The 12117-nt window shown below is 43.6% G+C and overlaps 1 protein-coding gene across 1 annotated transcript in view; it reads right to left on the bottom strand.

Moving 5' to 3' along the window:
• Positions 1–12117, bottom strand: part of Dnah7 (dynein axonemal heavy chain 7) — a 257387-nt gene that overhangs the window by 20513 nt on the left and 224757 nt on the right. Inside the window, exons 58-60 of the mRNA XM_042259698.2 lie at positions 9841–10002; positions 6615–6800; positions 3429–3566 (exon numbers count right to left, since the gene is read on the bottom strand). Of these exons, the coding sequence (XP_042115632.2) occupies positions 3429–3566; positions 6615–6800; positions 9841–10002 (486 nt within the window). The remainder of the gene's footprint in view (positions 1–3428; positions 3567–6614; positions 6801–9840; positions 10003–12117) is intronic.

Below are 12117 nucleotides of genomic sequence, written 5' to 3'. Positions count from 1 at the left end.
AGCTTGCCACAAAATCTATTTGTCAATATCTGATGCGCACCGGTTACCAGCAGCAGAGACCCAGCGTTCTCCCTGAGCCTGTAGGGCAAAGAAAATAAGCTCTCCTCCTCAAGGAGGCTCAGAGTTATAGAGGAAGGACAGGCATTAGTGATTGCCATTGGAAGCCAGGAAGGATCATCCTATGTAATTTGTGCTTCGTATGTTTATGGTGGCATTTTGTCAATGAATTCATATTTTCTGCAAAGGCTTGTAAAAAAAACTCTAAAAACAGATATACTGCCAGGGATCTTCTGGTGGAAAATAAGAACAACTGGAATAGAGTTGACCAGCTCACATTTTTCCAGCTCAAGAAAACTGAGTTTAGTGTCCTTTCCTATTTTACAGTTTCCTGTTTTTTTTTTTTTACGATTTAATATTAAACATCTAGTCTGTGAACACTATCATTTTTTTTTCTTATATTTTTACCTACCTGTCACACACCACTAGAGGAGCTTATAAAATCAGACAATAAAACAATTAAATGTTGGCAAGTTTTAATTGCCTGCTAGTGAAAAGAAATTAAGAACTGTGCCCATAAAATAATTACTTTTTACAGTCCTAAGGTATTTAGTTTACAACTAATATTTAATACAATAGAAGAAAAAAGACATTGAATGCTGGACCCAGACTAAAGAAATATTTTTTCTTTTTATTCCATTTACAGAATAAGTTGTACTTTGCATTTTGACCTCCATATAAAATAGTATAAACGAGTGAAAAATCATTCTACTTTCTAGCAAGAACTGTCCCCTTCTAAAACACAAACCCTACAAAAATGACACAAAAACCCAGGCAGGCCTACCTACATCCAACCAAAAAAACGTCAGAAAAATACTTCAGCAACTCAGAAATCCATCTCACCCCGCCCAAATCACACAGTTGCTGTTGTAAGCTTTAGAAAGCGGTGTTGGCCGGTGTGAAGCATCCGGAGCTACAGGCGCTGCTGGTTTGTAATTGTTTAGCTTGGCTTTTCATCGCTACTTCCTCTCCTTACAGCTTTCACGGTCGCCAGCCACAGCTTTCTAAGGTCTAGCCTCCTCCCTCCCCCCTTCTATGTTGGCAATTGAGAGTGTGGCCTTACATGTGCTAGGCAAACACTGCACCGCTGAGCTCCACCTCAGCCCCCAGCCCGCCCTCCCTGTTTTACTATTTATCCTGAAGCAGAAGAGAAGCTGGAGACATGGCTGGGCAGTTAAGAGTGCTTGTGGCTCTTGCAGAGGATTCAAGTTCAGTTCCCAGCACCTGACTCCATCTTGTGACCTCTGCAGGTACCCATACACACATGCACATGCACATGCATGCATGCACGCACGCACGCACGCACGCACGCACGCACGCACGCACACACACCCCTCCCAAACAACACACACTCAAGAGACGGGGTGCGTGGCTCACTGGCTTGCCCAAGCAGGCCTTGAATTTGAGACCCTCTTGCTTTGGCCTCCCAAATGCTAGCATTGCGTGTGTGAACCACCTCATCTGGTTGGATTGTCTTCCTCTTATTGAGTAAAGATGTGTGTGATCTATTTTTAAGGAGACCTTGCAGAATTTAGCATTTTCAGAGAGCCTACAGCATATTGGTTTTATAAGTTTCCTACTTGAAATAGTGTGACCACTAAGTATAAACAAAAGATCACCGCAAAAAATGACACTCTCGACTCTGGTACCTGCCTCTTCCATCTTTCTCTGAGAATGTTTTAGCTAAGGACATTAGTGCAAAAGTCTTGTCATCATTAACTAGCTCACAGAGCTCTGCAGTTCTGGTCTCTACCTCTGAGTTGTGACTCAAGTGCCACTGCCTACCCATCATGAGAGTCACACTCACAAATCGGAGTCCAGGGATGTTGAAAGAGGTTGTTTAATCACATACTGAGGCAATACCCTGGTGTATCGAAACGTATTTGTTCGGTTCTGAGTCGCTTTCTGTCGGAATGAGCACACTGTTTTATGGGTTCTGCAATGTGACACACACCAGACAGTTTCAATAAAGCCAACACCACTGAAATAGTCCTGCCATCAGGCTATCATGTATGACAAGTAGTCAGTGTTCCTCAGGACTGACTTACTCATGCTTGATCACATGCTTTTGTGTGTGCTCTGCTAAGAACAGGTTTTCATGCCATCAGTGTGTGAAATGGGCTTTAAAAACAGCCTTTGTCCTTACAGCCTTATTAGAAAATGGCAACTAGCAGAAAGTGGAAGTCCGGGCTTCGTGGACCTGTGCGTTCACGATAACACACCCCACATCCTCCTGGTTCTCGGCCTTTTCGGCATCTTAGGTCTGTACCATCCACAGACTCCGAAGGAGAGCACAAGATCAGTGAGGGCCAGACTGGACCACCCAACTTTGGTCAGACTACTCAATCCATTTGTGCCTCTGTTTCCTGACTGTAAGACAGGACCAGCAAAGGTCACTCATTCCTTGGGCTGCCCTATCTATCTACCACACGTTATACACAAAGCTCTCAGAGTGGGGCTAGCAAGGGGCAGCACCATAGGAAACATCACCGTTTCGCTCTAAGAGGTCAGAAGACACCTGAATTCACTATCGGAAAATCTGCCTGACCAAACCGGTGTGCATTCTTAGTTTATTGAAATTTTATTTAATCTCCATGGGAACTCTTGGCATTTAGATTAATTTGCTTTTAAAACTTACCAACAAGCAGGTGTGGCTCACCTCTGAAGAGAAAGAGTGTCTCTCACTGTCAGGGTGAACAACTGTCTACTGCACTGACTGCTGCCCACGCTTTACATTTTACCCTTCTACCCACACGAGGCACGTTTTCCCACCAACAGGGCCGCGTGCCTTCCACCGATCAACCGTTTGAATTCATTTTATAATGTTGCTATCATGTACTAAAGCATTATGTTATCTCATAAAGCAGTGTAAAACTAATATTTTATGCAAACTGAGTGAAATGCCCTGGAATATTAAATAAAGGTAAATCATAAAATAAACAACTGCTGTTAAATCAGTAGGAGACTAGACAATAAAACAGGTAAAATTGTACGCAGATCCTGCCCCCAAACTGCTTCCCGGGTATAGTTAAAATGATGGCTTCCACCTAAAAGAAATGAAAGGGATTTAACATATGCTGTATTTGGGGCGAGGCTTAGCCATAAAAGCAGAATGAACTGGAATTCCTAGAAGCAAGAGACTAAGAGAGATGCTTTTGTTCCCAAACGAGACTGATGAAAAGAAAATGCCAGATGCCCACATTCTCTATGCTGAAGTCCATGATTAAGGGATTATGTGGGTTTTTTTCCTTTTGCTCTGAGAGCTCCTTCACTCTGGCAGAGTTCTGTCAGGAGCCTCTGCTGGTTTGGGGAGTGGGGGGCGGCGGACAGATCTGCTCTGGCTCCAGCTCAGGACACCCCCCGACACACACCTGGGTAAGGAGAATGTTATCGAACAGCAGCTGGGTCTCCGACTGATCCTTAGTGATGTCGGCATTGGCGTTCATCCCAAAGATTTCTGGTGCTGGGATCAGTGGCAGGGTCTTCGTGTATTCGATGTAGCTTTTGTGCTGCGAAGATGAACGGCGAGAAAGTTGGGAGGTTAGATGTCAGTTGTGAGGCAGGACTTGGCTCAGAGACAACGCTTTTCAGTCCTCGAGCCACGGGGAGAATGAGCCTGTGAGACTGCAGGCTGAATGCTTCCCCTTTCTTTCAGTCAGGCCCAGGGCTAACAACAAGGTAGGCAAATTTTGAGAGAAAAAGGTAAGGTGCCATTCAGCTAAAATTTTATTATTATTACTATTAATGAGAAGAGAGATTTCTGGCGATAAAGTTTAGAAGCTTGTCCTAGCAATGACAACGGGAGACAGAAACGTGGGCAAGGGTGAAGCATCAGTTCCGAGGATGTCTTTGCTGGAGGCCAGAACCCCAGAAGAGAGTTCTGCGTCCATTCTCTTGTGGTTGCTTGGAACTGAGCACCCCTGCCTAGAGGCTCTGTGAGGACTGCCTGGGACTCAGAGGAGCCACCCGAATGCCTTGGGTTTGGACAGCTGAACTCGGCACCTCACTTCCTTTCGCATCCCTCAACGCCCTTGCTGCACAAGCCCTTTAAATAGCTCCCAGACTAAGAGTTCACTGACGGACATTCCCAGGGCCTCTACTTTATTTGTTCTTTTCTCTCCTTCCCTCCCTCTCTCCCTGTCTATAATCCTTCTTAAGGACCCACCTATGAATCTATTAAAAAAAAAAAAAAAACCTCTCTAAAAGACAGAGGGGTCAAGGACACCACAAGAAAACTCACAGAATCAACCAACCTGGGCTCCTTGGCCTCACAGAGACTGAACTGACAGCCAGGGAGCCTGCATGGGACTGACCTAAGCACTCTGCATGTATGTTACAGGTGTATAGCTTGGTCCTCTTGTAGGATTCAGGGCGCAGGGGCTGTCTCTGAATTTTTACTGGCTTTTGGGACCCCATTCCCCATACTGGGTTGCCTTGCTCAGTCTAAGTACACACGGAGGTGCTTAGTCTCACTGCAGCTTGATAAGCCATGTTTTGTTGATATCCACAGGAGGCCTGCCCTCTCCTGAACAGTATGAAGGAGGAGTGGACTGGGGAGCGGGCAAAGGGGAGGTTGCTGGGAGGGACCGGGAGGAGAGGAGGGAGGGGAAACTGTGGTAGGATGTAAAGATAATAATAATAAAAACAAATCATAAAAAAACACAAAACCCTAAAACTCACCCTCTGTAGTCCGTGAATTTCATCCTCCAAATTTGAAAGCCACTGGCTCAGAGCAGTTTTGGTAGCTATCAGTTTTCCAGGACCCTGGTCCCCTAAGACATGCTCACTAAGAGCTGAGAAAGGCTCTATCACCGTCTACACCCCAGTATTTCTGTATTGCTAGACAAATTTTGTATCACATTTTTCTGGTGACTTTTTTGTTGTTGTTGTGAGTGTGGAGACAGGGCCTCACTATGTAGTCTGGCCTTGAACTCTGTTTTTTGTTTTTGTTTGTTTCTTTGTTTGAGACAAGGTTTCCCTGTGTAGCCCTGGCTGTCCTGGAACTTTCTCTGCAGACCAGGCTGGCCTCGAACTCAGAGATCCACCTGCCTCTGCCGCCTGAGTGCTGGGACTAAAGCTGTGAACCACTGTGACCTGCTCGGCCTTGAACTCTTAATCCTCCTGCTTTAACCTATTCAGTTCTAGGATTATAGGTGTGCCCTCCACATTCACCTTGCTGGTGACTATTCTTATTATGATTCTCTTATTATTTTCTCATAATTAAAATAATCTTTTTATTATTATAATAATAGTGCTATATATTATAATAATAAATAATAAAAAAATCTTTTCTGGTTTATTCCAGTTGACTCTCGTCATGGAAAATACACCTAGACTTAGAAATAAAGGTTATTTAAGTGTTGCTATCCCGAGATACCCATCACTCACATTACACATCTTTTTATTCATATGTGCACATATTTCATATTTATATGAACATGTATCAAAATGTATCTTTTTTTGAGGCTGGAAAGATGGTTCAACAGTTGAGAGCACCTGCTGCTCTTGCAGAGGACCAGGGTTCAGTTCCCAGCACCCACAACAGGTACCTCACAAACCATCTACAGCTCCAGTTCCAGGGGAATCTCACAGCCTCTTCTGGCCTCTTCAGGCATCGCACACACATGGAGTACTTACATATGGGTGAGACTCATAAACATAAAAATGAATAAATGTTTTAAAAAAATCTTACAATGAAAAGGTCATGCTTCACACTGCTCATGTAATCACACAGAAACATCCAGGAATGGATGGCCATGGAGGTCTCATCACTGGGAGTTTTACGGTGCGGGTCCTGTCACATACACATCCCTTATTAACACCTGACAACTCATCATTATGCGTCTGGTTATTCCCAGCATCAGCCTAGTAGATGATGAGCTGGAGTTATCAGGGGATGTTGCATGCCTCTCATGCATGTGGCCATGGGTCCACCCTCAGTGCGTGTTATTTGACCTTAGGGGTCAGATGAGAAGTGACTGGAGTATGCTAGAAAGCCTTTGAAAGAAACTGTGTGTTATTATTCTGAAGGCAGTCCATGGGGCTAAGAGAGTGGAAGAGAGCGGTGGCCTTGAACCACAAGTGGTTCTCTCCGCCTCCCGCTCTGGCGGCTTCTGACAGGCTAATCAAACTTAATGAATCTGCTTCTTCATTTGTGGAGGTATAAAAGAACGACACAATGTTATTTGATGCTGCACTGAGATCATAACTTAGCACTAACTAAAAATAACTGTGACATAAATGTTAATGATTATTGCTAATATTTTATGACCCCCCGCCCCCATCATGTGTACATTCATTTAATTGTGACCAAGTCTTTTTACCCAAACACCCAGCCCATGATGACAGAGTTTCAGGCCACTAGGGAAACTGTCCCACATCACAGTGAACAGGAGACTCCTAACTCGCTTTGCACGTTGTGTGTGAGCTGTTCCTACCTAACTTAGAGAATCAAGACGAGGATGAACCACCACATTAGGAAGTCTAGTGGGAAACCACCAGTGAAAGCTATGGCGCCAGCCCCCAGGAGTTAGTTTTCTCACAGGGGGCATACTTACGTCGCCAGAAGGAGGGACATAATAGATGCCACTGGAGTCAAATTTGTAATCTGCATTTTGCACTAAGTCCGTGCAGAAGAATTTGTTGAGAATGCTGCGCAGAGTGCGCCGGTCCCAGTCGTCAGTTACCCGGCCTCCGTAATTGCATTCCCCGGTCATGTACCTCAGAGCGTCGTACGGAAGTTCCTAAGGTGGGTGGAGAGTTGCGGTCACCAGCCAGTTAGGAACACCAGTGCCGCACGGGGTGGGACGGTGTCCGTGTTTGGCTACCGCCACCCAGCTAAACATCTTCCTAAAAGCTCGCAAGAACATAATCTCTTTCCTATCCTTTCCCACAGCTTTCCCGGGATCTTCTTCTTCGCTTTAGTTCATTTCCATTCAGCTGGTGCTGAGACCAAAACTGCTGTATTCTGTTGTGACTTACTTACTGTCCCAAAATATAATTTGAATTAATAGCATTTTTAAAATACTAGTGAGGGTCTTAATTGTTGCATCTACTTATTAACATTTGTCCTAACACAAGTCAAGAGTTTTCCTTCTCTCTTCGCTGTTTAACATCTAAATCATTTCAATCTTTTTTCTTCCGTGGGTACTGTCTGTCTGCCATGGTCCCTATTGTAGTTCAGTTCTCAGCATCGCCTGCCTGGTCTCCCACCTCTTTTTCTGTGGCTCCCATTTGTTGACTAAAATGGAAGGGGTAGAGAAGTACAGCGTCAAGGCCATGGGGGGAGGAGCATGTTTGCTGCTCTGCCTCTGGGAGGATGCTCCAGGCCCCCTGGCTTTTGGTAACTCCAGGTGTTTCTTGCCTTGTGACAGCCTGACTTCATCATGCTTCTTCCCACGTCACAAAGCTGTCTTCCTGCGCGTGTGCATAATACCTGTCTTATTGGATACCTTTTAAGCACGACGTCAGCTGTTAGTTTCTGTAGATATTGGTGGTGGTTTGAATGAGAATGGCCCCTGTAGGCCCGTGTGTTTGAAGGCTTGGTCACCAGGGAGTGGAACTCTTTGATAGGATTAGAAGGATGAGGAGGTGTGGCCTTGTTGGAGGAAGTGTGTCACTGGGGGAGGGCTTTGAGGTTTCAAAAGCTCATGCCAAGTCCAGGCTCTCTCTCTCTCTGCCTCTTGGCCTACAGATCAGATGTAGCTCTCAGCTACCGCTGCAACCTCTGGAACTGCAAGCAACCCGTGATTGAATGCTTTCATACATGAGAGTTGCCATGGTCATGATGTCTCTTCACAGCGATAGAACAGTGACTAAGACAATATTCCTTTTCATGTTTGCCAAGTTCCTCTCTATACCTAGTTTACTGGGAGTATTTTTATCACTCATGAATGTGGGATTTTGTCAAATGCTGTTTTCTGTATCTACTGATAGGATCATGAATGCTTTAAATCTCTTTAGCAGGTTGATATGATTTGATTTTTTAAGTACTAAACCGAACTTGCATACTTACATATTTTAATTAACTCCTCACAATAGACTATATTTTAAGGTAGACCATATTATCCAGATATTCATGTTGCTAACTGCAAATGTTCCTCACTGGTTTTGTATAATTATTGTAGCTCACATATATTCTCCTCTGATACTTTATTATTAACTCCTCTCTTCTTGTAGGTGTTACTCTAAGAAAACAGTTCATCGAATTGATGATTCATTTGAATGTTTCTGCCTCTTGAGCCTCCATCTTTATTCACTTAGTTTCTTGTTTGCTTTTATGGAAATAGAACTCAACCCTCCCCATGTACAAGCCTAAATTAAAAGTTTGAAATTTGGGGGTTTATGTTCTATTGATAGATTTAATTAAAGATATCCAACTAAATATGTTTTGCTTTTATTTTTTGTTTTGTTTTGTTTTGTTTTGTTTTGTTTTTCAAGACAGGGTTTCTCTGTGTAGCTTTGCACCTTCCTGGAACTCACTCTGTTGCTCAGGCTGGCCTCGAACTCACAGAGATCCACCTGGTTCTGCCTCCCAAGTGCTGGGATTAAAGGTGTGGGCCACCACAGCCTGGCTCCAACTAAATTTGAGTAAGATTCTGCCCAAATTCAGACAACTTGCTTTAGGCAGAGAAAGCTCCCTGTTCACACAGGCATGTGCAGTGATTTTCAAAAGTTTTCAAAGTTTCAAACTTGTTTAAATCCAGTTGACAACAGTAAAGAGGATATCCCATCATGCCCAGCGTTTGGTGCTCCAGAGAGAGGGAGAAAGAGGGAAAGGGAGGAGGTGAGAGTGGACTGGAGGGAGGGGAGAGGAAGGGGAGGAGCGGAGGGAGGGAAGGAGGGAGGGAGGGAGGAAGGAAATGGGGGGAGAGAGGGAGAGAGGGAGGGAGGAAGGGGAGGAGTGGAGGGAGGGAAGGAGGGAGGGAGAGAGGGAGGGAGGGAGAAGAGTATTCTGAAAACCACTCAAGAGGCCGAGCATCTCAAGTTCAAGGCTTGCCTGGCCTACAGAGTAAGTGCAAGACTAGCCTGGGAAAGGAGATCACGTGGTGTTTCGTGGGGGGCAGGGGGGGGGAGGGAGGAAAAGAAATCACTGGTGTGGTAATGGATACCCTCAATCCCAGCACCTGGGAGGCTGAGGCAGGAGAATTGCTGTGATTTCTAGGCCAGCCAGGGCCACATATTGAGTGAGACACTGTTTCAAAATGGAAACCAAATGATAACAAAGGCCCAGAGAGAATCAGAAAGAGAAGGGTGACGTGAACCTGATGTCACATTAGGTAGGCTCTCTGGCTTCCTCCCAGAATTTATTCTTTTCTTTAAATGGTTTTAAGTAGTTTATTTCTAGACAAAGAGTCCAAACTCAAAAATAACAATTTCATTTCACAAAACAAAACAAAAAAAAAAAAAAAAAAGGAATTCATGCTCCAGGAAAGAAAACACCTGGCTATCCTCTTACCCCATCCCATTCCTAAGCCTGGCTGCTTTATAGTCTTTTCTTAATAAATACAACACCATTACTTTTCAAATCTCCACAGGTGGCTATGTGTCAAATTATATGATTAAAAACCCGGGTTCTTTGTAGACAAACTGGCATCCTAACTACCCCCTAAAGCAGTTATAATGTCCTGCTATAATAAAGTACTGTTTAATAGGCTGTTGGGAACTACCTTGCAGTTTACTTTGTAAGAGCAGAATTAATCAGAAGTCCCTGCTCCCTGCACCAACAGTTACAACATGATAAAGGGTGGACAGGCGATGTCCTTGCTGTGATGTTTGTTGTACCTCATACTGGTTCAGGAACATGTGGAGTTGCTGTACACTGATCCGTAGATCGGTCTCATTGAATTCGTAAGGAATATTCCAGCCCAGGGGTCCAAATTTTCGCCTCTCTTGTACCAAAGCATGAAAGAAACAGAGACCATAAAGCAATTTCTTGAATTCTTCCTGTAATGAGAAGAATTATCCCATGGCTTTATATTTTTGTGAACATTGCATTAGACTTGCTATATTTCTAAACTTATATAGTTAAATTCCTTTGCTTATAAATATGACGAGATTATTTCCATCCCCTAAATAAGTAAAACACAGGTGCATTTTTATAGGTACTTCAAGCAAAAATCTGCCCATTCATACTTAAGTCCAACCAGCACACACAGCTATGTACACAAGATTTCTAGGAAACAGAGCAAGTCCATCTAATTTGAATTTTATAAGATTTTTTTTGGTGGGGGTTTTCCAGCTGAAACAATACAACACAATAATTAATTATGAACTCTGTATAGTCGCAGGCAACTGTTGGGAAAATTCAAAGTAGATAACTTGAAGAAAACAGGAAGCTCTAAAACTTTCAAGAATACTGAGGATTATCAACAGAGCTTGAGGTAGGGCTTCGGAGTTTCTTCAGACAAAGTAGCTGCTTTGCTGGGAGTCTGCTTGCACCCTTTCTCCCCGGTGAAGGGCGTGGGAGGCAGTCATCCTCACTAGGCAGGAATCAACAGGTCATCAGGGTGGGAATCCAAGGGAGCAAGGGATACTGGTAAAGACGACTTGTATCATGTGGTGAGAAAACCCCATAGAAAGAGCTTGTCTGAAGGGCACACTGGAGAGAGAGCCAGAAACAGAAGAGGCCACACAGGGGCAGGCAGGGGAGGAAGGAGGATGTTGCCTTAAACCCTTGTGCAGACCAGAAAGTTCCCCGCTGAGATCAGGAACGTCTGCCCCTTCCTGCCTCAAAACCTCTCCGAAGTAAATGGTATCACCAGCTGTGTCACGGGTTATGGAAAAGAGGATGCCAACTCCATATGACCTGCCAACCAGAGACACTGGGTTAGAGCTTGGAGACTCCAAAGCCCACATTTTTAATAACAATGGAGTCATAATCAACATATTGTATTTTATCTCCCAATTTCTGAATCAGGCTCTCCTTGTAACTGAAAATAACTATAAGGATAATTTATGATTTAACAAAATCCGGAAAAATCACAGGGAGGCATAAGTTTCATGCCACAGCATAATCAGTTTCCTTCTAGAATAAACTTGAAAAAGAGATTGGGAAATGAGGAGAAAAATATAAAATCAAGCAAGGGAGAATGAAAGGACATTCATTTATTTTTGTCTATCATTCATTTAGTTTGGCAAACTAAAGAAACTGAATACACATGCTAGTAAAACTCTGAATTATTTTATATGCACTGAGTCATTAATGAAGTTAATAGAGATTGTCGGAAGCCAGGTGTCTCAATGTAAAACAAGAAACAACAAATGTGGAATCAACAGATACATTCAAAGTACTAGTACGTGTTCCTCCCTTCGAAAGGGTGTGTATGACATATGCCTGTATTTGTATGTCTATATATTTTCTTTCTGTTTTTTTTTTTTTTTTTTTTTTTTTCCGGGTAGGGTCTCTCCATATAGCCCTGGCTGTCCTGGAACTCACTCTGTAGACCAGGCTGGCCTCAAACTCACAAAGTTCTACCTGCCTCTGCCTACACAGTGCTGGGATTAAGGGTGTGTGCCACCTCACCTAAGAACAGACGCATCTTTTGATTCTGTGTAGAGGAGTGGAACCCATGGCCAATGCTCACTACTGTTCTGCTACACTAAGGACCAGCACTCTTTTCTCCTCCCAACTTGATTCCTGAGGAGTCAAACAGCGTGGGCTTTCAGGTCCCAGCTCTAGGAATTATGTGATAACAGCTCTTGCTTTTTCGTTTAGGATGTTCCATCCAGAATCATCGTGTGCCTATCTTGATCCTGTCCCAGAGCCAGCCGATTTTCTGCAGAGCCCTGCTTATTTTGAGTGGTGAATGGTATTAGGGACCGCAGTGGATGTTAGGTGAGTTCCTGGTACTTGAAAATAGAGACACATGGCATAGATATTAAATGTATTTGGAGGGGAAACAAAATGACAAATAAGGTGTAAAAATTAGCAGTAGGTAAATATGGAGGACACAGGTTGCTCCTTATACTATTTTATATTTTCAATTTTCCTATAAGTATAAAACCATTTTCAAATAAAAAGTTAAAATGTAAAGTTGTCAAGTGTTGCTATGAGATTTC

The sequence above is a fragment of the Peromyscus maniculatus genome, chromosome 13 (assembly GCF_049852395.1).
Source record: "Peromyscus maniculatus bairdii isolate BWxNUB_F1_BW_parent chromosome 13, HU_Pman_BW_mat_3.1, whole genome shotgun sequence".
Taxonomy (NCBI): Eukaryota; Metazoa; Chordata; class Mammalia; order Rodentia; family Cricetidae; genus Peromyscus; species Peromyscus maniculatus.
This window is presented reverse-complemented; position numbering and strand designations above follow the sequence as displayed.